Source organism: Sander lucioperca, chromosome 10, assembly GCF_008315115.2.
Source record: "Sander lucioperca isolate FBNREF2018 chromosome 10, SLUC_FBN_1.2, whole genome shotgun sequence".
In the NCBI taxonomy this organism is placed as follows: domain Eukaryota; kingdom Metazoa; phylum Chordata; class Actinopteri; order Perciformes; family Percidae; genus Sander; species Sander lucioperca.
In genome coordinates, this window is record NC_050182.1 from 25,450,551 (window position 1) to 25,477,505 (window position 26,955).

The window sequence follows — 26,955 nt, forward strand, 5'->3', positions numbered from 1 at the left end:
AACACAGTAAAGCATAAAATGTCCCCTTTAAAACCTGGAAAAAAACACCTTTTTAAACAAACAAAAAAATCAAACAAATGCAATTCCAAATGTTTGCCTGTGCAGGACAATGTAGTTTTTCTGACATTTTGCACATGTGCGACGGGGTCACATTGACAAGGTCAGTGAGTTTGCCACTGCTCCTCCAGAGGGAAGTTTTGTGACCTATAGGCTATATTAGTGATATTCAAAGTCTGGGTTACAACTCATCAGTGGGTCATGGTAGATTGTGAATGGGCCAGGAAGTCAAGGGGTCAAGAATTTAAAAAAAAAACTGTTGACAATTAAACAGTTTATCATTAAAGTATGTTCTTTGCAACTGCCCCCTAAAATCTTTATGAAATTGAAAAACGTTCTGGAATTAAACTTTAAAATAAGCTCAATGAAGACACTTTACATTGACTCTAATCGCCAAAGCTTTTGCCTGTTGCTAACCTCAATTAATATACACCTCCAATTGATTTCTCCTTATAGAAATATGTACATGGAACTCTGTACTTGTTCTTGAAATTACAATCACATCAGTAGATGAACAATATGTTTTCTTTCTTTAACGTGTTCCTAAAGTAGGCCTAGAGCCATTTAAAATGTTTGAAAACCACAGGGCTGAAATACTGTATTATGTAGTTAGTCATCAAGCTCAGTAATAATCTTATCTCTACTCATAGTTTTGCCTGAGCACATGTTCTTTCTCTTCTGGTAAATCGACCTGAGATCAGCTTAGCAAGCAAAAAAAACGTGTAATATCTTCATCCCAGAGGGAGGAGAGTTTGCTGGAACTGGGTTCACAAAGATAAAAACAAATACAGCATTTCATTTAGCTGATAAATTAGTAGCCTATTCCCATAAACGAACAGAGGAGATAACAAACTTTGAGCATCAGCTTATTGTGGGTGAAAACGCTGTCTTTCATTCTCTGGTTACATGCTCCCTACTTACGCCCCCTTCTGGTCAGAAGATGGATGTGAGCTCTCACTTCTGTGGCAAAAAAAAAAAGTCACAATCACACATCACACATACAGACATACACACACTTAACAAATCACATTAGGACATTTAGTATGATACTTTTTATTTTAACTTAAAAAGAGAGTGGATCAAAAACAGGATTCAATAAATTAGAAATAAATATAATTGCTGTAATAATTAATACATACATTATAATTACTCGATTGCAAGAGTCTGACAGAAACAGGCCCTTAAAAGGTTTTCTCTAGAAAATTCTAAAATCAAAATATTGCAACCCACTCCAACCCCTTCTCCCAATAAACAAAATAATTAATAAATTAGTAAATAAATAAAAAATAGCTCAAATATTAAAACCTCCCGAATAAAAGTGCAACCCCCCCCCTCCCCCCCCCCGAGTTTCACCTAAAATCTAAGTAGAAATTTAAAATAGGTTAGTGATTTCCCATTTTACAATTTGGAATGTAATATCCCTTTATGAGGATGATGATGTTACTAGTGGTAATAATAATAATAATAATAATAATAATAATCATAATAATAATAATGTCGCTGTGTCCTGTTCAGTGTTTATCTAAAGTAGTATTCTTTTTGCATTTTTTCTTGTTTTTTAAATGCTGCTCTTTGTAAACTAAATTATTTACAGGTCATTAGGATTTTCTCCAAAGTCTCTCTAACCTACTCATTTAGACATCTTTTTGTATTTTCTTTCTTTTTTTATTATGAAACATCGGCCCCTCTATATTTGTCATGGAATAGACATGGTACAGACATGTTAAAGTCTATTGAAGTGATATATCAGAATTTTTTCATCAGTACCCTCCATACATGCTCAGTCTGAGTTATCTTACAGTAACTCTACTAAACACCCTGTTGGCAAACTCCACATAGACCATGGTCAAACCAAGCCCTTGGCTGTATGGGTAAGATTACTGACTTGTGTGAACCGTGTGTGTTTTGTGTGAGTGTCTGCAGGCGTGTGTGTTTGTGCACTTTATGTACATTTGTATATCAGCCTTGTACCGTTCGTGGTTCAGTGTTGAGAGCGCATGTGTATTCGTGTGAGTGTGTGTCAGTGTGTGTGGCTGCACTCCCCGGACACTCAAAGGTAGCAGACAGTCTGAAAGCACTATGAACCCTGGGATTCCACATCGGCTGGACTCTGAAAGGTCACCTGTGAAGGGAGGGAGAGTTGGAGGGTAGAGGGAATGATACATAAACAAGGAGGGAGGGACAGAGAAGGAGGGAGGATATGTTAGAAAGCAAAGTTATAAATACACTGGAGCTCCATGTTTCTGTCTGATCTTTACATCTTGTCAAACATGCTCCTCCCGTCAAACAAAAATCTTGTAGGCATGACTTGAAATGCTTTTATAAGTCTGGAAGCAAATGGCACCTTAGGATGCTCCTAGCTTGGCTTTATTTCAGTTTCATCTGGGTGAGTTAAAACAAGAAGGCATCATTCACAGTTATAAAGCTCTGTAATTCAAAAGCAAGAAATCATGGTGCTTTAACACATACACACACAGTGTCTGGATCATGCAACTCAATACAGTGAAAACCCTTTATTTGTGTCCTTGTGTGATTGAGTGTCTGGAGGTATGTATGTGTGCGTGTTTTTTTAAAGTTGATATGTGTTTATGTACGCATGTGCTGCACTCATGTGCCTTGGGGTCATGGCAAGCAAACACTACTACCGACATGCATCACTCTCTGGCATTTGCAGTATAGAAATTCTGGGTGATAATTTTAATCTGACTGATGTAGGGGCACAGTGGTGGTTATCAGATAGGTCCATTGGATATGAAAGACCTTGTTATTATCCACAAGGATTTGTTATGTAAAGGTTTGTCTAGAAATAGAAACAGAATCCTTTATTTATAATGTGTGCTGCCATGTGACGGTGCATCCACACACTGGTCTGACAGCAGCTACACATGTTCGCCTCTTTGGTAAAGGTTAGGGTTTGTGGAGGATTTAATTTACCTCAAACTTAAGATATCCTCTATTTCTCCCAGAATTCCTATAGTTGAAGGCTGTTCTCCAATAAGCAAGAGGCACTTGTTTTTCCACCATAACAACCACATACCCTTTACCTCATAACACGAGCTAGAGGGATAGAAAGAGAAGGTTGGGATAAAGAGAAGCGAAGAAAGAATTTTACAGAGAAGAGGGAGAACAAGTAGGAGGAGAAAAGGGGACCGGAGGAGGAGGGGAGTAGTGAAGGAGAGAGGGAGGAAACACCACAAAAGCATTGATAGAAGATGTAAAAGAGACCAAGAAAGAGAAACAAAGGAGCAAAAAACTAAAGTTCCACATTAAACAGTGTAACAAATCAGAATCCAGGAATATAAAACTCAGCCTATCAGAGTACAGATCAACAAAATGCATGCTCGCCTTAAAATAGTGTGCTTTTGCCATAAAACTCAGATTTCGGCTCTTTTCTATTCTACCTGTATTGCCATTTGGACCGGTTTGTAGCCATACTTAAACTTCTATGTACTGTACTGCATAATCATTTCATGGCCAACATGGCCTTCCATTGTTGTATGTTGCATAATATCATACTAGCATGTTACTTTCTCCATCAATATAATTAGCATATTTTGATGTAAACTGTACTGCTGTTCTACATTTCTCCACCAGTCCACTATGGAAACCTCTGGAAAACCTCTCTTTACAGACACTAGTACAACAAACATTTTGCACTCTTGCATTACACACTAACAGTGTAACACAGACACATATGTACACATAGATGCCCACGCTCACTACTTTACCCAAACAATTTGTTCAAATAATAATCACACCAAACAGAACACTACAGAAACTGATCAAAAACAAAGCTGCAAAAAAATAACGAGCGTTGCTGCAGAATTTATCAAATGACTATACAATGATTAAGTGTATCAAATATCCAATTAAATCAATTGATTCTGAGTACAGTCCTGGCTATTGAAAGTTATTGATCAGTATGTGCACAGGTCAATACAAAATAAAGTCACAATGCACCAAACACAGTCTGTGGTCACTACAGCAACAGGACATGCAGGTCAACGCATGGCTGGTTGCTCGAGGTGACAGAACAAAAATTGCCAAGGGCAACCAACACAGGCAATCAATCGCCACAGCAACCCAAACACAGGCCAACCAATTAACTTACAACAATGCGAGAGGAAGGGGGGGTCAGGGCTTTATCGGTCACTAGGCAACCATTGCCATAGCGATGGGGTCCTCGTGAATTATGATTGGACGGAAGGATCTTGGGTGAGGTAAGTTGCCGTTTCAGGAAAAGATCAAAACAGCAGGAAAGAAAATAAATAAGATTGTGAAAGAAAATAAAAAGGAAAACAATATTTAGTATTTTCACTTTTCCTGAGTTGAATGTTGTTTTCATATGAGTAACCCACTGTTACTATTCACTGATATGTCATGTTAAGCTTTTTTCTTTTTAACTTTGTACCATCAATTAGCATTGCAGTGTCAAAGCTAACGCTACCTTCTCAAGGTTTTTTTTCTCTCTAACCTAATTTTATCCTCCTGCTCCCCCAACAAACAACACCTCACTTCTCTTCATGTCGTGTCACTCAGCACCTCACCTCTCTTTATTTCTTCTTCCTCCTCTGTTGTCACTCAGTATGGGCGGTTGGCATCTTTGGGCCTTTTGAGCTGCACTTTCAGTCTTTTCATGCCGATCTGGAAGCCATTCATGGCCTGGATGGCAGCCTGAGCACTGGCTGGGTTGTCAAAACTCACAAATCCTGCAAGAGAAAGAAGAGTTATTTTAATCAAACCTCTCTTCTACACCGTGCCTTTGCCTCAACTTAACTAACACACAACATTTAAACAGACACAATATCTTTTGTTACACGAGTCACCCTGTCTTTTTCACTCGTCCTTTCCTTTCTCTGCTCTCCCCTTTCCCTCCTCCCTCTTTTTGTGTCTCACCGAAGCATTTGCTCTGATTGGTGGCACGGTCAACAAACACCTTAGCCGAAATGACATTGCCAAAGGGCAGGAACATCTGCAGCATCTCAGAGTCACTGAACTCTTGAGGCAGGTGGTAGATGAAGATGTTACAGCCCTCTGGACCTGAAACACACACACACACACACACATTAGACATTAGAGTGTGATAAATTATCTCAGGCTGTAAAAACCTTGTGATAAACAACTTTAAATAAGATCACTAGAGAGGGTTGTGGCACCAGACAGACAGGAAGTCACATCACCTTCTCTCTGCTGCTGTTGCTGGGGCTGCTGGTGTTGCTGGGCAACCAGTGTTGGCTGCTGGGGGAATGGCTGCCCGACTAATCCGTAGGCAGCAGGGTACGCCGCTATTGGGAGAGACAGTAACAAAATCTGATTGGGTAAAAACAACAGGTGGCAACATAGCAGTGTCCAATAGAATCATTTCGTTTGAACTGAAACGTCTCCTGCTGAAGGTGAAAACTATTAAATGTAACACTTGAATAGAGCAAGACACAACAACAATGACTTTGTTGGTCTGAGTCTGGTATGCACACAGTACAGACAGTCCCCATTTATTTCATAAGTATGAATCATCTATACAAATGAGGTAAAGGTATCATTAGCTGTATTACATTATTACCAGCCATGGATGTGTGTCTTGTGTGAAAATGAAATCAGATAAATCGTAACAAAATTAATTCAACCAATTGCCCTTGGAACACTTCCGTCCTTCAGACGATGGCAGTCAAACTTGTTCCTTATTTAGATGTATCCTGATTTAACCTACTACATGAGCTGCACATGAAGATTTATTTGTGATTACACAATTGGTTGATTTGTAGTGACATTTGATATTAGTGTGGCCAGATGTGTCTCATTACTGAACCTAAAGTGATTTTGAAAGCAATATGTGTGCATTTACATTTGGGTTTTTTTATACATTTTACATCTATCCATACATATGCCATTCCAACCCACAGCGAGAAGACGTCGCTCAACGCGCTTTATCTAAACATTCTTGTCACCTGTCTGTTCACTTACACCAACCTGTGTAGTGTTGCATGCCTGCATACGCCTGCTGTAGGGGGTCCAGGGCTGCTGCTGGGCTCTGAGCTGGAGAGCCAGAAAATAGAAAAATAGTGAGAATAGAAAAAATACAAACAATGTGATAATAAATCTTGGATTTTCCTTAGTTTAATGTCTATACATCTGTATGTATGCTTCTTAGATTTTATTAAAATACCTCAATATTTCATCCTATATATATACATATACATATATATATATATATATATATATATATATATATATATATATATATATATATACACACACACACTTGGCCGGGCCCTCAACACACCTATTGACCCCAACACTCCACCATGACACAGCATATCAACACATTAACTACTCTGTTAGCCTGAATCTTCTTAAATGGAACCATGCCACCCCTCTGACACATGACAGAAGGATACAAGAAATCTTTCTTTTCTTTTACTGGGATGTTATACTACAGACACTTTGTAAACCCAATAAAAATATGTAATAAAACACTAAAATAAAAACCTTGATATGGGTGAACGCCATTGGTGTATAGCGCTTCCGTTGCTTGTTGTCCATTGGTGGGGGCTGGCAGACTGCTGTAACCATTCACTCCTAGTGGCGGAGGGAGAGATGGCACAGGCGTTGCCGCCATAGTTGGTGGTGTGTTTGTACCTACAGACGCAGATTACAGTCCAGATAACGAGTCTGTCATTGCAGCTCTTTTACTCTACTGACTACACCTGTATCTACACCTTCAAAATCCTTAGTTATTTTTGCAATTATCTTGCTATACAAATGCAAAATATAGTAAAACTCATTAATAACTAAGTGCTTTAAACTTCGATTTTTATTTTGATGAAGCAAAGCATCTAAGGGAAAAGACTGCTGACCATTATAAAAATATGTTTTGTGTTACAATATACAGCTGATAACTTTATATACAAACCACTATATTCTTTACAATACAGCTCCAGTGCATGTGTCTGGCTATATACAAGTCTAAGAATGTTTTTGAGTATGCATGGCATGTGATTGTGATTGTGATTGTGCTTGTATGTGTGTGTGTGTGTGTCTGTGTGTGTGTGTGTGTGTGTGTGTGTGTGTGTGTGTGTGTGTGTGTGAGCCTACCCGAGGACGGTGTGATGGATGTAATGGGTGTGGCAATGATTCCATTGGCATTGAGCGCCGCCATCTGCTGCATCTGTACGGCGGCAACTGTTGCCACAGGAGACAAGTACGCTGACTGGGCAACCAAGGCCTGCTGTTGGACAAGCTGTAGACAGGGAAGGAAACAGAGAGCGAGGAAGGGGATGGAGAAAAAGAGAGAGAGGGAGGGAGAAAGAGGGAAAAAGAGAGAGAGAGAGACAAAGAGAGGGAAAAAAGGAGAAAAAGGGTTAGGGAGAGGGAATGATGGAGGAACAGATGAATAGAGATCTAATTACAAGGCCATTATGTCCTGAGTCAGTGGGTTAATGGTTGTGTGTTGCGGGAAAGCTAATGCCAAATGACGTATGTTCTGTTGTCTAGGTAATAACATTAGACCCAATTAGACCACTGATAGCCTCTTCAAACTTATTACATCCTTTCATAAGCACAGCACTCCCCTTACAAACTTGGTGTGTATGTGTGTGTAGTGCAGTGAGTGTTTGTGCATTTGTATACTGCTTGCCTGTGCGTTGACCGCCTGTGTGTAGGCATTGTAGGCGGGGAAGTTGAGGGTCATGGGGCTAAATATGCCGAGCTGGGAGGCCACCTGCTGCATCCTCCTCAGCCCCCGCTCCTTCTCTGTGTCGGCAAACTTTACCACCAGACTGGACGACGCTCCCTGTCCGGCAAAAGAAGGAGACATGGAGTAGGTTTCAACTGCAATTAAAAGTAATGTTACATGCTATCTTCTTTATGTGTCAATGGGACTGGGCTCCATGCTTACTAATTAATTCATTTTCTCCATACAATTAATCCATTTACGAATCATATGGGGCTCAGGCCTATACCAGCATGTAGATGATGCCCAGGACAGCACCAAAGAAGAGAGATGATTACATTACTTACATTATTACCTACAGAAAATTTTAAACTGTCCCATGTGACTCATGCACATGTCTTTGGAACACAATGTGTGTGTGCATACCTTGTGTGTGTGTGTGTGTGTGTGTGTGTATGTGTGTTGTATCTGTATGTTTTCAATCATTTTCCAATTTCATGTATGCAACTTACAGGCATTGTGCGGCTTCCATGCAAGCTGTTGATGGCAGCCTGGGCTTCAGCGTGTCCTTGGAATTTCACAAAAGCGCAACCTGCAACAAAACAGAGTCAGTTACAGCACACAGAATATATTAAATTACAAAGTACAACTGAACTAAATAAGGTAGTTTGTGTGTGTTAGCATATGTACTGTATGTGTTTTACCTTTGCTGGTGCCGTCGGGCCCTCTCAACACAGTACACTCATCTATGCTGCCAAAGGGCTCAAAAAGTCTTCTGACGTCCTCATCACTCTGTTGCTTTCCCAGCATGCCCACAAACAATTTCCTGTCCTCTGAGAGACCAACAATATGGAAGAAAGGAAAGGAAATGATAAGAAATCATCTTTATTTCCCCTTAAACTGGTCACGCCTCTGTTGATCAGACTATAGAAGTTGTGTTAACAGAAATGGAAGTTACCATTTATGTCCACCAGGGAGCAGTATTGGCTATAGAGATGGGTAATGAGAGAGGGGAGTGGAATGAGTGTGATTTGACTGTGTCTGTGTGTACATGTGTGTGTATTTAGCACCCGTTAGACTACTTTCCATCTTTATCTGATCCAACTTGACACCTACCCTTCTCTCTGTGACTGTCACACTAAAATGTGTGTGTGTGTGTGTGTGTGTAACTGTCACTTGTCTCACCTCCTCTACCCTCGCTGTCAGCTGGTTTAACCTGGATTGGCCGGTTCATCTGCGGAACAAACAAGAAGGAACATCAACACAGATGTTCGACAAAAACAAGTCTCTCTCTATTTGTCTTATCACAGGACATGTCTTTAGTATTGACTCCACTTACAGTAAACAGTCTCATAGCATTTGTTCCATGGTTATTTCATTATGTATTTAACATATTCATTTATATCAAGACAACAAACATTAATCAACATTTCTGTAAATGTGCCAGGGTTAGCCAGCCGACAATTCTGAAACCACAAAAAGTGGCAAGTGAAATGAGAAACTAGTGGAAGATCTTAATACCACTGTAAGAGTATGGTATAATAATTGAAATTATATCAACTGCAGTCAGTGACCTGCATTAAATAGCTTTTAAATCAATAAAATTGTCATAGCAAAGGTGTGTGTGTCCATGTGTTTTTAAGTCACTGATAAATCAAGTTTAGCAGGTGACAGGTGTGTCTGAATTGTGTTCCAGGCTGCTCTCTTTCTGTGTCAAAGCACACACAACCTTGCCATCTCTGATATATCTCTCTTTCTCTCACGCGCGCACACACACACACGCACACACACACACACACACACACACACACACACAGAATGGAGGGGAGATTGAGAAGTGACGAGATTAAGAATGCAGGCCAGTTGATCTGGATTACACAAGAACTACGGATTAGATGAGGGACAAGAGTAGATTGAGATAGAGAGAAGGGGCAGGAGAGCAATGAGATGAGATGACAAGTGTGTGAAGCAAACAGGCGTAGTCAGCTATAAATAAAAGGATGGAGAACGAGAGTCAGGCCTGGGGGACCCCGACTGACTTCGACCGACTGGAAGGGCAGGTGGAAGGCCAAGAGGAACCCAGGGAGTGAATGAAAATGCTGGAAAAAGAAGCATAACATGAGGACTGAGACAGAGAGATGGGAGTGGGAGGATAAAAGCAAAGCTGCCCCTGAGAGGATGATTCAAAAAGAATAGAAAGAAAAAGAGGGGGAGGAGTGCGGCGTGATTCAGTCGTGACTAGCTCCGTCTAAAAATGTCACGACTACAAAGATTTAATCTCAGAGTGCTAATGCATGTATGCACACACATGTTCTGAAAAGCCCTTCAATGCATATACTATCTACAGACACACAGGTTTGCCACAAACACAGAAAGGCAAACACAAACATACTATACACACTTAGTGCTTAGTCATAGCACTGAGGCAATGAGACAGTGTTAATGCCAGAGGGATGGGGTGGGGGAGGAGAAGGGCTGCAGGATGATGGCAATGAAAAGAGGGAAGAAGCGCAAGGAAGGGAGAAAGGAAGAAAAATGGATGAATCCAGAGGAGGGATTGAGCAAGGAAGGTTTGAAGAATGGAGTGACATTGATACACAAAGTAAAGTCAAAAAGAGAAGAAGAAAACAGTGTGCTTGTGGGGTAGACACTCCTATTTTCTAATCCAAGCTTTGAAATGTTGCAAAACCAAATCCAAACAACCATCTTACATTTTTGAATATAACATCCTTATCAGTCAAGCTCAGATTGCCTCACTCAGCTGGGACAAATTGTAAAATGTACTAATTAATGCCTTGTCTCACAGCCAGTCAAAAAGTGATTTGTAGCAATAGGGGAATTAGATGTGTTTTGTATCTATGACAGAGAGGAGTAAAACTAAGAGGAAAGAATAGAGGATGAGAAAAGGGACGGGAAGGGACAAAGAGGAGGAGGAGGGTGGAGAAGGAATGGAAAAGGGAGGGGATGAGGAGGAAGAATGGAGAGAGGTCCCAGTGGGGTGTTAAGGCAATGTAATGAAGCTGGTAATTGAGGAGAGGGCAGAGCAGAGAGACAGATCCATACATTTGATTAATCAGCTCTTAGCTGTCACCACAAAGCTATTGATCTAAGGCAAGGCCATCACACACCCACACACACACACACACACACACACACACACACACACACACACACACACACACACACACACACACACACACACACACACACACACACACACACCCAAACGCACAGAAGGTCTGCAGAGGAAGGAATGACCTACATTTTTAACCCTGGACCTTTATTGACTTGAGATGTCAGCATACACATAAACTTACAGATATACAGATATCTGTAAGGACAGATACACGCTCTCAAAGTTTTCAGTGACCTTGGATTCCATCCATCCATCCATCCATCCATCCATCCATCCATCCATCCATCCATCCATCCATCCATCCATCCATCCATCCATCCATCCATCCATCCATCCATCCATCCATCCATCCATCCATCCATCCATCCATCATATCCCAGTCCTGGTGCTATTGCTATCCATCAACGCTGACATCCATCTAGCACTATCAACTCATCGATCAGTCCAGTCTTGTTCATTGATTTCGGCCTGTGTTGTAGAGCAGGCTGATTGTAGCAAGATTTGTGCCCACTAACCCCTTCTCTATCCTTCTATCCATCCATCACCTCATCCATTACTTCCTTCATTAGCCCTGTTCAAGCTTATCCTTGTGACTGTAAAACAGACTGAACAGAAGAACCTAATTTTTCCCAACTACAACTTATCAATCAAGGCTTATTGATCTGTTTCTGAGTATGTTTGTGTATGTGTTTGCTTGAACAGGCCTGACCTTTTGATGATTTAAAGTAACCATATAATATAAAGTTCATATGATGCATTGAGAAAGATGAGAGGGAGAATCAGAGGAGATGGAGAAAAAGCCAGAGAAACTGAACACAAGACAGCAGGTGAGGAGTGCATACTGCTGATACGAAGACAACACAATGGCATCGGGAAATTGGCATGGCAACTAGCTCGTTGTCATGGCAATCATATGACGGCACACTGGGTAAGTAAACAAGGATGCTGGTTACCAAGGGCGACTGCTGTGCTCTTTGGGTAAACAAAGAATTTGTGCTGGCTTCATACTATCCTCCTTATACTATCCTCCTTATCATCTCCTTTATCTCTCTTTGACTTAATGTAACAAGGGAAAAATGAGCATAGAGAAAATGTATGAGAACAAGGATATGAACAGAACAGAAGATTTATGAGAGATGTGGGCAGTATCCAGAGGAAGAAGTAAGTATAATTTGGTTCTGAGCAAGAGAAGGAGAGGGAGAAGGTGAGGGAACTGAATCTATATTGTAGTAGAGTAATAAAATTTCCCTTGAGCCTGAGATGAAAAAATGCAAATAAAGTACAGTCCATGCTAGTCAGTCACACTGTACTCCACTCTTTTCTCTTCCTTCACTCCAACACACATGAACAGCCATACGCTCCTTTCAAGTAAAATGATCCTCTAATTACTTACGTTCCAATTAAGACTTAATTAACAGAAACCATCTGCAAACGCGCGTCATACTGTAGCGAGGTCTGATCCGTCCTGCTAAATACTAAGAAGCCCTTTTTTTTTGTATCTCTAAGAAAAGTGAATTTGTATGTGAGCAGCAGCGTAGCGATGTATGAGGGCGAAATATGTCATATATGATCGTGTGTGAGCTTGCATGACCACTCGCAGTGGAGGCACGTTCACTTACACATACCTGACCAAACTTTGCATGCAAAAACAGGTCAATTTGCATGCACACACAGTACATGCCACTCACATATGCACGCACACACGCACACATGCACACACACACACACACACACACACACACACACACACACACACTACACACTACACTTTTCCCCACACACAGAGCACCCGTCCTTTTGCCCACACAAAAATAAACACATAATACACACATACAGTTAATCTTACTCCCTGCAGTAACGCAGAGAGGATTGTGCCAGGATTAGGGGATATTAAATCCTTGGATTATCCAATCAAATCGTATTCTACCTCCTCCCCCACCTACGCAAAATCAGTGGAACAAACCATTGCACCACATCATGAGGTTAGGGGGTAGCATGTGTATTTAAGTGTGTGTGTGTGCATGCGCTATTTGGAACATGGATTAAAGTACAGTGTTGAATCAATGTTATAATTTTGGCAATTCTCCACAAATGTTCCCGCAAACAGAAATATAAAACTCACACAGCATGGCAACAGACAATGGTGTGTGTGTGTGTGTGTGTGTGTGTGTGTGTGTGTGCGTGTGTGTGTGTGTGTGTGTACAGACACACAAAAACCCTCTCCTCACAAACACACAAACGCACACTCCCTTCCCCCTTCAATTTCCCTCTGGAACACTCCATCCACACAATTTCAGATGTCCATTTTCCAGAGTGCACAAGAAAGGAAAACTATTTTTATCCCTTCTCCACGATCTAGCATTATTTCACCCTCTTCCTCTTCCCCCATCCTCAATTCCCCTCTTTCCACTCCATAATCCCTCCATACCCTGCCTGATGACATGGGCATTTCTGCTTTTTTATCTCTTTCCATCCGTTCCCTCCTTTATCTCAATTCACTTCCTCCTTTTGTGTAGCTCCTACTCTCCCTCTCATTTTTTCTTCATCATTGCTGTCACATGCCCTGCAGGCCTACAGACTCATTATCATCAGTATAGTGAACCCTTATGTTGATTTGGCAAAACCAAAATTGAGCTAAATAGCACAACTGTTCACCTCATATTTGTCTCTCTTAAAAAACATTGTTTTTACATAAAACTACATGAATGTTTAACACAATTCTGCCTTGATTTTGAACTACACAATATACCTTCTTGGGTACCAAAAAATACATTTCATGCTGATCAATGCAAAATCATATAGAAAAGATACTGTATTGATTAAAAGAAGTCTATTGTTTCTGCTCCAGTATACGTGGAATGGCTTAGACTGCACTTGGTGTTAAGCTAGAGAGCTGGGCAACACTTACAAAATAAAATATATTATATTTCTGATTGAATACGTTGATGATGATGACTGCTGGTGATAAGATATTGACACACATTTAGCAAACAATAATTAATCAATTCATCATTTAAGATGTGTCTTTGAAGCAAGAATGGCAAAAAAAAAATCCCAAATGGGATAACTTCAGTTAAATGAGTATCATTGGGCTTTGGACTGTAGGTTGGACAAACCAAAACATTTCAAGCTGTCACATTGGACTCTGGGACCTTGTGATGGGCTTAAACCAAATGATTAATCGATGAATAGAAAAATGAAATGAAAATTATAATAATAATCACATTATCTGTGATTCATCTATATATCAGCTCTATCGAGTGTATCATCTGTGTGTTTTTAGCGTGTTTATATTTCAGGAAAACAGGAACACCCTGACTCCCTGATGACACTGAGTATATGGCTCTCATTCACAGCTGGATGAAAACACTGAGATGTGAGAAACAGAGTGAGTGAGCGGGAAGGTGGAGCAGCCCAGCAGCACCGCTCCACCCCACCTCTCTCTCATCTCTCTATCGCACCACGTTAGGCTTTGCATCCCCCAGGTTACCTAGCAACCTGGCATCTCGCTCAGCTCCGTTGCCTGGCAACGGGAGCCTGCAACTATAATACAAGCTCCTGAGCGGCCCATCCCCCTGCTCTCATCCCTCCTTCCCCTGTCTCTTTCATTCCATTCTTCACACCTGAGAAGTCTGCCCTCCTTCCCATCCACTCAATACTTTATCTGGCTGTTAACCCTTCATCAGCCTCTCTACTGGAGCATGGATTACCAACATATTCTCCTTTCTCTCTCCCTCTTTTTTTGCCTTCATTACTCTCCATAGTAATGGTATCAAACCATGCATAACGCAGAACTAACTACCCTGTTGATCCATATAATATTATGCTGTTTTTGTCAAACCCCAATGAGAACATTCTGCATGCAGCAGTGGAGCACTCACTGAAATTTGATCCTTTGGATTTAGTCCAACGTAATCCAACAGCACTATAGCGGATAACTGTTAGACCTATGCACTTGGACCTTCTTTCTATTTTTGGGAGAGTAAGTCCTTTGGGAAATGAGCTGGTGAATTAAAAAGGCTGCTCAAAGCCATACAAATTCATGATTGCAAAAACCTTATATTCACTGAGATTACATTCAATACAGCACCAGTAACACATTTCTGGATGCTCAGATAGTTCCAGCGTTAGGCAGGATCCCATAAAATTTACACAAGTCAAATATGCAAATGACTTGTATGTTCTTATAAAGGCTTAATCCAAAGGACAAAATAGCCTAATATTGACTCTGACTGTTTTTGTGCACACCATAGGAGTAAAATCTATTTATAGTGCTGTGTTTTTTATTTGATATTAACACTATTCGCTTCTATTTCATTTCAATCATACACTCAATACACAGGCCTATGGGTGTATATACCTAAAGATGACATGTCTGGCTTATCCATTAGAAGTTATACCCAAACCTAAATCTTATTTAATTGTGATCAACCTCACCTTTAAACCTTAACATGTAATAAACCACAAACAGAAAGTGAAGGAGTATACACAACCCTACATTCAATAACTACAAATCTGCTTTAAAATCCAAATGTATAGCATGGTGGGGATGGGTGGGGGGAAAGAAAATGAGAAAGTTGATGTATGTTGAATATCTGTGACAAATACTTATTTTCTCAAATAAAAACATGTTTAAAAAAGAAAATCCAAATGTACATGAACTGAACAAGACCTTTGTGTGCATTATTAAAACAAGGCTTAACTCGCTCATTAACAAACCAAATACCACTGAGCTACACAAGCCCTGTTGGTCTATTCTCTTATCTTCTGTTGTTGGAGGGAGCATTGTGAATTGTGTCGATCTACAATAGTGTAATTTTGTCTATGAAGCTCCAGCTTTGCCCTTAGGTCAGTGTGAAAAGGCCATTATCGAGACAGCAGGTTGAAGTGTGGTTAAAGAGGAGACAGAGCGGAGGTCGCACCCCAGGTGCAAATATAGTCCCTTCAACCCTTTTGCTTGCCTAATCACACACACACACACACACACACACACACACACACACACAACCACACACACACACACACACACACACACACACACACACACACACACACACACACACACACACACACACACACACACACCAGTAACCCCCTCTGACAGATGTCTCTGTTTAAACTGACAGAAGTGCGCCCTGACACCCTCCCACTCCTCCACCACCCAGAAAACCCTTTCTTCCACACACCACCCGCCTGCCCCTTCCTCTACGCTCATTATGGCAAACTTTTGTCTTGCTTCCTCCTTCCCTCTAACTCGACCTCCTCTGCTCCTCCCCTGTCTCACCCTACCCCCTCCCTGTCTATACACTCCTATTCATGCCAAACCTCCTTATGGCCCTCCTCCACTACTCTTTATCCCCTTTTTCATTCAGACAAATTCACACTCATTCACCACCATTGTATGTGCCCTGCTCCATACGTCCAGCTTAGTGCAGACGTATACATATTACATGCTGAGACAATGCATGCATATTGCAGAGGATTTTCTTTGCTTTACTTGAAATCCAGACTCTGGGAGTTCAGTACATGCATGCAACTGATGGAAAAAGTAAGTGATGCTTGCTATATGATCTGGCACTGGAAATCAGTGACACTGCTCAGTGATCAAAGCCATACCCAATATCCAGGCATCTGTTAAGCTTGCTGCATTTAAGGGATTTCTTGGCACACTCTGCTTTCTGGCACTTGTTTACTTTCTTTATAATCCCTTAAAAAACCCAAATACATAAATGAAAGACATCCCCTCTTGTGTGCTTATAATAATGAGTCAAATGTACCTGTCAATGTGTAATATCTATATTTAATATCTAATTTAAATATGGGGACTTTACCACTGGACATGCTTTGATTTCTAAATTCATCGCCTTAAGTGTGCATCTTGCGATAAGCCAAACGTGAATCCCAGACTTAAATGGGCACACTGAAGCTGCCCATGCTGTGCTTCACTCCAGGTCTAAAGCCAGCTATAAGTTGCGAGAACAAAGCACGTCCAGCATCAGATGCAATAATGATGACATATAATTGCAACTAAACAGTTCTTTTTAATCTATGAATGTGGGAACTAGGCCCTGCAGATTTTTGTAGCTGGCTGGATTTCCAAAACAGATGGTGTGTGATATGGACTCAACTCAACTTTGGACTACTTTAGGGCTCAGCATCTGAGAGACACAGAATTAGCAGTGAACAATCACATAACCTAGTAATCATGTGTCCACACAAACATAATCAAACTGGCCAACTAGATACAAATGTTCCTACAAATGTTCCTGTGTGTGTGTGTGTGTGTGTGTGTGTGTGTGTGTGTGTGTGTGTGTGTGTGTGTGTGTGTGCACGCGTGTGTGTGTGTCTGTGTGTGAGTGGGTGGGTGGGTGTGGGGGCCTTAGAGAGGCAGGCGCTCTCCAGGGTCAGGCTTTTATGAGGCTATGATTAGATTCTGCCTCAATTTTGTGGTGAAATATGAGGCAGGCTCTCTTTCTCTGTCCATGTTGCATGCACAAATGCACACGCACATACAAGCACACACATACATCTCACTCTCACACACACACACACACACACACATACACGGTTAATACTTTTGTTTAAAACAAACAAGCTAAATCCCCCGTGGTTTTAGTTGTACGCAACCCAACACCCCTCTATTCTGCATACCCCTCTGTATCACTCTCTCTGGCTCCTCTTCTTTCTTTCTACTTCTTGCACACACAAATACACACTTTTTTCTACACCTGTCCCTCTTCTCCCTTCCCATCCCACACACAGTGAGGATAAAAATAGAGAGCACCACGAGGGAGGGGGGAGCGATACACATCACAAACCCCATCAGGCGTTGAGAGATAGAGGCAGGGGGATGGCAGAGGGAAGAGATGGAGAGAAAATGAAAGAGAGAGAGAAAGAGAGAGGGAACTGGGGTCCGTTCTGAATTGAAAGTGCAGCAGTAAGCAGTGAAGGTGAATAGTAAACAGTGCTGCTGACCACATAAATATGCTAAATTAGCCTGCAAAGTCGCCCTAGTGGATAATTGCTCATCATAGCTTTGCCCCATAGGGAGGCTGCCTGCCAGGCATCTTAGATTACACATGGAAAAACACAGAACATACACAACATGTACACATTACACGTCCTGAGTTGATCTGATGAACATCAACTACAAGGACTGGATGATGGACGCATGAAAAGATTGTGTCCAACTTCCCAGTCATTCTCATCTTAACACTACAAACATACTAAAGGAACACATTTTTTTTTTTTACACTGATATTTTTGTCTTTAAGAATTAAGTTATATAGGCTGGAAGTAGCACTGGCATCACTACTGAGCTGCTGCACCTTAAAAGTAACACGCTGAGTCTATGTGAATCCATACTGTGCATGCAAATAAATATAGCCTTTTCAGCCCCAGGACATAAATAACAAATTCTCTCTCTCTCTCTCTCTCTCTCTCTCTCTCTCTCTTCAGTCCAGGCTCAATACAATACATCACAGCTCACATGTTTGCATGATCAAGCATCAAACAATGGAACAATTCCAATTTATTTAATTCATTTTTATTATATTTTTCAAAAGTGTATCGATATGTGTATAAGTTATTTTTAACTACTAAACTGTGGCGCTTCTTCTGCCTTTTTAATAATTAATTAGGCCCGCGCGTGTGTGTGTGTGTGTGTAGGCTTTGGTTAGGCTCTATTCAAAGAACAGGGAGCAGAGTGCTGCCTGGAGAGCAGTGAAGCGTGACAACACACACCTGGTAAGCTGCTTATCACACTTTAATTTCACCTACACTGAGATTTGCAGATGCCAGCGTGACCAAACAGATGTGTGTGTGTGTTTGTGTGTGTGTGTGATTGTGTACGATTCTGATAGTATGTGTGTATGTACGAACACTTGTGTTTGAAGTAGAACAAAGATGGAGTGATAAAGAGAGAAGAGAGTGCAGATTAAATGGAGAGAGAGATATCAACGACAGAGAACAAAAGAAAAAGATAAGGGGAAAGATAAGGGAGGAAATACAGCGGCAGTAGGCATTGGAGAGATGGAGCGATAGAGAGGGGGAGGGAGATGTGAGGTTAAAGTCTAAAGTGGCTGGGAGTAAAGTATGGCCTGAGACAGAGGAAGGAAGGATGGAGATTAGGATGAAGCAAGGATGGTTATGAATGATTACTGTACATTTTGTGTTATCAGGAGTACAACATATACCAGTTCCTTTTTACTGAAATATAGACAAACTGTCAATGACATTCAAGCCTGGGATGTGAACAACAATCATTTTAAAGTGGCCAACGTAACACCATAACAATTCACAAGTTTACTACTACAGTACTGTTAAGTTATTGAAAAACCAGCATGTCATACAAATTATGCTGTAATTATGTTTTATTCAAAAGCATAATAAATACCAAAGACAAGAAAAAAAATTATGAATAAACATTCCGTATCCAAACTTTCACTTCACCACCCCCCTCCTGTCACCCTGTTTTTACAGCTCTGAGACCAGCCACCCTGTATTTGTTGACTAGAGGCTGAGCCCTGACCTCTGACTTTGGACACACTGCCACCAACCCTCTGTACTAACAAGACAATAGCCATGGTACAACATATGTTCCTGTGTTTCAAAAAAAATCAATGTCATGTATGTAGATGTGATGAAAAAAATATTAAATACATTGACACAACTGCTTATTGGCTGTTGATGGAGATTCTTATTTGTATCGTTTACTTGCTTATTTGTCCTGTCCTGTTCACCCACTTAGCAATATTAGTCATGCTTTTAGTTAAGCATCAAATAGGTAAAACAAAAATGTACATTTTATAGGAGCATATTTTTACATCACTGAATATTTTCCTCATTATTCCCATTTGGTGCGACCTCTGCATACAAATGAGAAATTCAATTTTCAAGTGCAAATTAGGACTGATATGCGACAGCTAAACATGAGCTCTTTCGCGTGGATGCATCCCAGGGGGAATATCTGTACCACATCCAAAACATCTGTGTGCTACAGTGGGACTTGCTAGTGGTTCCACTGGTAAATTTCTGCCACTGTGACTAATATAATGTAACTCTCTCCTTCTCTTCATCTCATGCTCCCTCTGTGCTTCTCCTTCCCTCTCTGTGTCCAAATTAAACACAAGGCGCAGGACACTCTGATAAGGCCATCTGTTCATCTCTTTCTTTCTCTCACAATCCCTCTATCCTTTTCCTCGTTTTCCAATCTGACAGTCGACTGCCCCTGCTGAAGCTAACGGCGGACATTTGTGGTACAGTTTCTCTGCAGCTCTCTCTGTGTTTGTCTTCTTCCTTTCATTCCTCTACTGGCTGCTTGGAACCGTTAAATCAGCGTTAAATCCCATCAGTGAGTGACAGACAGAGCACTCTGTAGCATTGGACTTGTCCCCAAACCTTTAATTGCTTGGCCATGGTGTAAGAGAAACACATCTGTATGAGTGTGTGATGCTACAGCTCTATTAAAGTTGTATGAGGTGCCTGACGTTCCAGCAGTACCCGCATTTAGGAGCAATTCCAGGATTCAAGACTGCCATGTACACACACACACGCACACACGCGCACTCTCTCACACATGCGTGCCCTCTCTCACACACACGCACACACGCACACACACACACACACACACACACACAGCCCCCTCGCCCCATGGTGAGTCCAGGATCTGACTATGAAAATTAGTTTGTGAGAAACTAATCATGCAGCTTAACAAGTGGAGCTGGGAAAGAAGGGGAAGAGGGGGAGGAGATAGAGGAGACGGGGGTGTGAAACAGTCAAAAGGGTCAACTAATCAAGAGGAGGGGAAATGAGAAGAGGGGGAGAGGAACTGCGAGGGGGGTGGAGGGAGAAAGAGGGATAGGGACTGACGTTGAGAGGAGGACTTAGAAGAAGGCTTGCCATAAATGACTGTGAAATGAGAATCCTAGGAGGAAGCGTGACTGTGCAGTGAGGGGGAAAAAAATGAGTAAAAGACAGCAGGAAGGGAAAAGCGGGGATGAAAGAGGGATACCATGAAGAGATTTTAGAGAGGAAAAGGAGTGTGCGATGAAAGGTTTGGGGTAGTGAAGAGAACATTCTGTAATATGCTACTGGTGCAGAGAAACTGAGGGACGTGAGGGGAGGAGTTGAACAGAGGACAGAGGGGATTTGAGGGAAAAAAGAGATAAAATGGAAAGCATGGAGGAAAAATAAAAGGAGGAATAAGGAAGAGATGAAAAAGCAATTTTTAGGTAAAGAAAAGAATGGGACAATGGGATGATGTATGAAAGGGAGAGAGAAATCGTCTGAAGTCATTTCTAAATCCTGTCAAAGAAGGCAATGGACAGGCAAGGGGAGAAAGACATACAGGATAGAGAAAGGGTACAGGTAGTGGAAAGTGATAGCAGTGCTAAACCTTAGAGAAGATACAGGGAGGGGAGGCCTTCAAGTTAAAATATAACCACCAAAATAATCCCTTGGAATTATTTGGAGAAATTAGAGTTTGATTTATCCTTTAAAAAACTCAGGCAGTCGGGGCGGCCTCTATCTCACCCAGTAAGAGCGTTCGCCCCATGTTGAGTCCTGCAGCGGTGCGGGTTCAATTCCGACCTGCTGCCTTTTGCTGCGTGTCATCCCCCATCTCTCTCCCCCTTTCATGTTTCATGTCTATCCACTGTCTCAAAACAATAAAGGGAAAAGCCCCCAAAAAAATAATCTTTAAAAAAAAACTCAGGTAGTGGTCAACATACCAGAGGGGATGTTAGTTAATGAGTCAGAAACATGTGTGAGTGCTTTGAATACAGGAACGTGTTTTTGAAAAACGGTGTACATTCTAGCTTCTATTTACTGTTTTTCATCAACCATTTTGCTGAACTCGGATAAACATGCTGAAATAAGGTCTTCATCAAATCATTTTTCATATTCTTAAGAGTACTTTACTCTGAAGACTTTTGCCTCTTCAGCGATAAGAGACAATATCGCTTTCATATAAACCTCTATGGGGAACCAAATTGAGGAAACCACATGCGGAAACAGTAATATTGCTCATTGAAAGTCCAGGCTAATTGAAAACCCAGCACACGACAGCCACACCCTCGATTCAGCACTAGTCCTTCTCAGGGGAGTGGTGGTGCTTCTGATTGTTTCTTGCTGGTTGATAAATCTGTACTGCTAATGAGTATCCTCCCTGCAAATGTTTCCTCCTTGTGTCCAGAATATTCATCACAAGTTAACTGGAAATTCACTGCTCCTGCGACGAGCTGGTTATCATCAACAGGAAAGGATAAAAGTAAAACCCAGGGGAGAGGGTTAGAGGGATGAGTCAAAGGACAAAGGGCAGCACGAGAGGGAGAAACAAGACACAGCAGACAGTGGAGAGGTGATTTTCGCAGAAAGGTCAGACTTCTTAGCAGGCCCTAATTGGATTAATGTCATTTTTAACATGCTGCGTTCGTACGTGTGACTGTGTGTGTACAACTGCAGAGGCATTTTTCAGCTGCATGGAAAAGCATGCATGATTGCAATATGTATTAGGGATTTGTGTTTGTCGGAACATTTCCCCTCCCCCAAAGTCTTTTTCTTCAGGCTCTCCTCCAACCATTTTCTACCAAAGATCTTATCAACACCCCAGCTTTGCAGAGAAGGTGCAGGAACTGAAACTCCGATCAGTGGCAGGGCGGCACAGAGAGAATGAGATAGAGAAAGGCTCATAGATGGGGAAGGTACATTCACTATTCTGTTATAACTGCTGCAAATCAGAGTATAGATAAGGCTCGGAAAAATACCATCTCTACAAAACGCCCTATACTTCAACAGCACTCTCTTGGCTAGGTAGTAGTGCACCCTACTTTCGGTGTAAAAATGCAAAATGTTCGAAAAAAGACATTGTAACATCTGTTTACAACTGTAGTGAAAACCAGGTCAGAGAGAAAAAAGAGAGGGAGCGACAGAGAGGTACAGCCTACGAGACAGACACAGATCTCGCACAGTGCCCCATCCATAATGAACAGTGTCCTACCCCTGCCCAGCCGCAGCACACAATCCCTCACAAGAGAGACTGAGGGAGACTGGGATGAGACAAAGGGGAATGGCCACATTAATTACACAGACTCTCTAGGCGGGAGCTATCACCAGAGGCTAACGGAGAGAGAGACAGAGAGATGGAGGGACAGACAAAGATAGAGAAATGGAGATGATTTTGCTCACGGAGTACCCTACGTGTCTCCGGTGAGAGGGAGTGTTTGTCCTTAGCAGACGTCTGCTGGCTGCTGAGTTATGTCACAGTGTTACTAATGGGAGCTGAATCTCCAATAGCACAGAAACACACACTGATCTGGGACCACTTGTGTGTTTGTGTATACAAGGTAGCGTCTGTGCATGTAGGTGGGGGGAGGGGGCTTCTGTGATATGAGTGTATGTGCAAGCTTGTGTGAATTGTTGCATAAGTGTGAACTGTTTGGGATGTGCACTTACCCCTGGTAGTGTTTTCTGCTCATGTAGAGCGCTCTGGGCTTTCAGTGCCGACTCTCTCGCACAGTACGTCAGAAACGCACATCCTGTCAGATAGAGAGAGACGGGAAAAAGAAAAAAGGGAAGGGAAAGGAGTAACGGTAATAAAGGTCAGTGAGTAGCTCTAATACTTGTCATTCTCTATCACTGTTTCTGTATCTGTATCACCTCCTACAAAAACACACACAGCTACACCATTTAAATGTCTCCTTTTCTGGTGCCTTCCCTGAGTAATTGTCACCTATTCTGATTGATCACTAGACTAACTGTGCGAGAGGGTTAAAAAATATATATTCATGCACTGTAACTAAACTTGACAACACCATGATGATGCACTCTAGGGCAGAGAAGGACACTCCACGGCACGGCACATTTCAGAACGGCACGGCACGAGTCAGCACACATGACAGCACCACAGACGTGTGCGTGGGGCTAACAAGGCCTTACAGGCTGGGCACAGTCAGGATTTTGCCCTAAACCAACCACTATGCATGCCTCACGATCACTCCAAATACACTCCCTCTGTTTTCCTATGTGCTGTACCTGTGTCTGTGTGTGTGAGGGAGGGGTAGGTAGCAGAACTGGCTGGCCAGAGCTGTTTACTACACCTGTCACCAGCACTAAGACAACAAGATTAGCAGCAGGTTAGCATTCCGGTGACATCTCAGACAGACTAATGTAGCTTCAGAGTAAAGAAGAGAAGATTTGACGATTAGGATGGAGACATTCACACAGAGTGTACATCTGAAGAATTGAGAATGACTCACATAATGACACACAACACACTGACACACATGCATTTTATGGTCCATCTCATTGCTTTTAAGAGGGGCTTACTGTGGCCATGGGGATTCTCAAAACAACGGATTCTTTCCCCTGTGTCACCCAGGCTTAAAGGCCCATTACACTGATTGGAGCATACAGCCTAATCTGGTTCATAACACACAGGACCCCAGGTCATTGTGTGTGTGTGTGTGTGTGTGTGTGTGTGTGTGTGTGTGTGTGTGTGTGTGTATGTGTGTTTCTGCTATAGTTTATCACCGATCTATTGTTAGAAGGGGCCATTAGTTAAAACCTCCTAATCATTAACACCATTAGGAGTCTCCCAACTCTATAAACCATATATTATATGACACCTTTATAAAGTATTCTTCTTAGTAAATTTTGGCACAAGCATACTCATGCATACATAAGCACATTTTTGATTCACAGTGAAATTGTAGTAACCGACTTTGTTTGCCTGTCTTCATAATCTCTCGTTGCAGTGTTAACAGGAGATGGAGACGAGATGAGGTGTGACAGTTTCCATGGTGACATGTGACTCTCAGCACAGGAAAACCCACCCATCTATCTGCCTTACTGTCACACGTCTATCTATCTAGTATCTACGTATACGTCTATCTATCTGTCTATCAGTCTTTCTATGTTTAGGCTGTGTTATAATGGCGACACCTACCTTTATGCATGCCAGTGTATTTGTCCTTTATCACAGTTAGCTCATAGATCTTGCCAAACTGCTCGAAGATAGGCTTGAGGTCCTTCTCTTCCAGATTCCGAGGAATCTGCCCTACGAACAGCTTGATGGCGTCTGCCTCCTTCATCAGGACACAGTGGAGAGGAGGACTGGGTACTGCAGGGGCTGAGGGGCAAACAGATCAGGAGCAGGTAACCCTGGAGAGGAGCAACCGATGCTGGATGAGTCTTTAGGTCACAGCCAGAGAAGTGGACAATAACACAATAATACTCACAATATTAACCCTAAAATATGTTTCGTTTTTATATTAATTTAGTGACTTATAATATATTTAGTGGTATCTAATAATGATTTCATAATTAAAACACTTTATAGACCTTAAAACTTCTATGGCATCACAATAATATTTGTAGTAGTACCTCAGAGGTTTACGTTTATAATATGTAATTTATTAAAAAAATGTATAGTGTTAGGATATTTGTAGTTGTAAGATAAAAAAAATAATTTAAGAATACAAAAAAATCAACATAAATTCTAAATACAATTTCTTATTTGACTGCTTTCAGGCTATAAAATGTGTGCCCCATTAAGTAAATAAATGTAAAAATGATTTGCGTGATCATTTTTAGTATTTATCGCCCAGCCTGATGACAAAGGGTTTCATAGCTTCTGGTAAAACAATTATGCAAATGTTAATTAGCCAATCAAAAAACAATAATGGGACTTTTCCCCTACCCAATTAAATATATATATTTATATAAATCGAAAATATTTGTAAGCATTCATTACCTTTGGTGGATAAACAGCGTTCAGGAACCCTACACATAAAAAAAGAGAGGAAACAGCGTGATTGGGGGTAAATCATTGCAATAGAGCGGTTTCTTTGTTTAGCCAGCTGTAGGTTACAGCATACACACGGATGTCATGGGGCTCCCTTGCTCTTTGTCCGATCCCCCTTAATGCACACACACACACACACACACACACACACACACACACACACACACACACACACACACACACACACACCAGAACAAAACAAAACAACACAAGGAAATATACAGGCTACATACATCAAAGCTCTTACCGTGTATTGCTTATGGGCAGAGTGTTGCCTGTGCAGATCAAAAATTAAAGAGGGATGCTCTCTGTTGGGTCCCCGTTGTTGTCCTCACCGCGCTCTCTCTGTCCCGTCCTCCAAGTTCCTCCCCTCTCTCTGGATGCTCTTCGCTCTTTGTGCCTTCCCTCCTCCTCCTCGGTGTATAGATACTAGAGGTTTGGCTGTGTTTTTACAAAAAAACGGTGTTCCCGGTCTGGAGGTGGCGAAGTAAAGTCCTAGTAACGTTAGCAGGTGAGTCCAAATCACAGCTTGTCACCGGTCCCACTGAAATGTAGTCAACCTCTCGAATCTCAAAATCCAGAGTGGAAGGAGCTTGCTAACGTTAGTTAGTTTTCACTTTCACCAAAGCCCACTCTAATTCCTATTTCATAACAAAGTGATAACAGACCATCCAGCCGCTTAAATTCGGGTAACATACAGTTTAAACTTTCTTGGTCTCTTGAGACTTTTTCAGCCCTGCCGTTATTGTTACAACCGTTAACCGAGGCTATTCCTACTTAACGTAACTATTCTTGCTATTTTCTTGTTGCGTCTCCCCCGTCCAACGGCTGGATGGCTTTCACGTCCAATGCCGGTATCTCCTCTACTCTTTCTCTCCCTCCCCCTCCTCTCACCAAAGCGGTTGCTAGCCTGTGACGTAACTCCCAGGGACCATCGATAAATATGTTCGCCTCACTCACACGAAGAAAAACAAAAACTGTCCCCTACTCACTCAATCACCTTTACAGCTCCACCCATCGAACTCAGTGATATATGTACTATTTTATATTATATTTATATCATTTTCAGAGGTATTTGAAGTGTTTTAAGCTCTTTGCTCGAGCGACGGTTTGCGGGTGAAACCTTTTTACACGTTGCCTAGGCGACACCGTACGCAGAGCCGCCTATTGTTCTAGCCGCGAGCCCTGGCCTTGGTGCTGAAACGATGCCTCTTGACGTGAAGCCGAAGCGCGCCGCCGCTGTCGTGCACGCAGTCACGACTACTACATCTACAGCTGTTCACGCCCGAG

The 26,955-nt window shown here is 41.7% G+C and overlaps 1 protein-coding gene across 9 annotated transcripts; it reads right to left on the reverse strand.

Moving 5' to 3' along the window:
- Nucleotides 1–1,094: 1,094 nt before the first annotated feature.
- Nucleotides 1,095–26,549, reverse strand: LOC116049588 (CUGBP Elav-like family member 3). Of its 9 annotated transcripts, XR_004104880.2 has the most exons (16): nt 25,913–26,549; nt 25,616–25,643; nt 24,808–25,024; nt 23,316–23,398; nt 8,912–8,960; nt 8,431–8,571; nt 8,239–8,318; nt 7,691–7,846; nt 7,150–7,294; nt 6,544–6,693; nt 6,019–6,090; nt 5,238–5,342; nt 4,954–5,097; nt 4,605–4,766; nt 4,169–4,267; nt 1,095–2,179 (listed from the first exon to the last, which is right to left on the reverse strand). XR_004104880.2 is itself a non-coding variant. In XM_036006272.1 (15 exons), the coding sequence occupies exons 3-14, from the start codon at nt 24,950–24,952 to the stop codon at nt 4,639–4,641; spliced, it is 1,332 nt and encodes a 443-aa protein (XP_035862165.1). In that variant the 5' UTR covers nt 24,953–25,024; nt 25,616–25,643; nt 25,913–26,549; the 3' UTR covers nt 1,095–2,179; nt 4,605–4,638. The 9 variants fall into 9 exon arrangements, 8 of the variants coding, with proteins under 8 accessions (XP_035862165.1, XP_031155251.1, XP_035862164.1 ...); XM_036006272.1 differs by lacking the exon at nt 4,169–4,267 and having other exon boundaries at nt 6,025–6,090; nt 6,544–6,633; XM_031299391.2 differs by lacking the exon at nt 4,169–4,267 and having other exon boundaries at nt 6,544–6,633.
- Between the last annotated feature and the right edge of the window lie 406 nt (nt 26,550–26,955).

What these genes read in the sequence shown, in the direction of transcription:
- LOC116049588 (XM_036006271.1), bottom strand. Translation starts at nt 24,952, where the DNA reads ATGAAGGAGGCAGACGCCATCAAGCTGTTCGTAGGGCAGATTCCTCGG. An exon ending in ATACACTGGCATGCATAAAG is followed by an intron (nt 23,399 to 24,807) that starts GTAGGTGTCGCC and finishes TCTATCTGACAG; the next exon opens with GATGTGCGTTTCTGACGTAC. An exon ending in CAATCAGAGCAAATGCTTCG is followed by an intron (nt 4,767 to 4,953) that starts GTGAGACACAAA and finishes TTTCTCTTGCAG; the next exon opens with GATTTGTGAGTTTTGACAAC.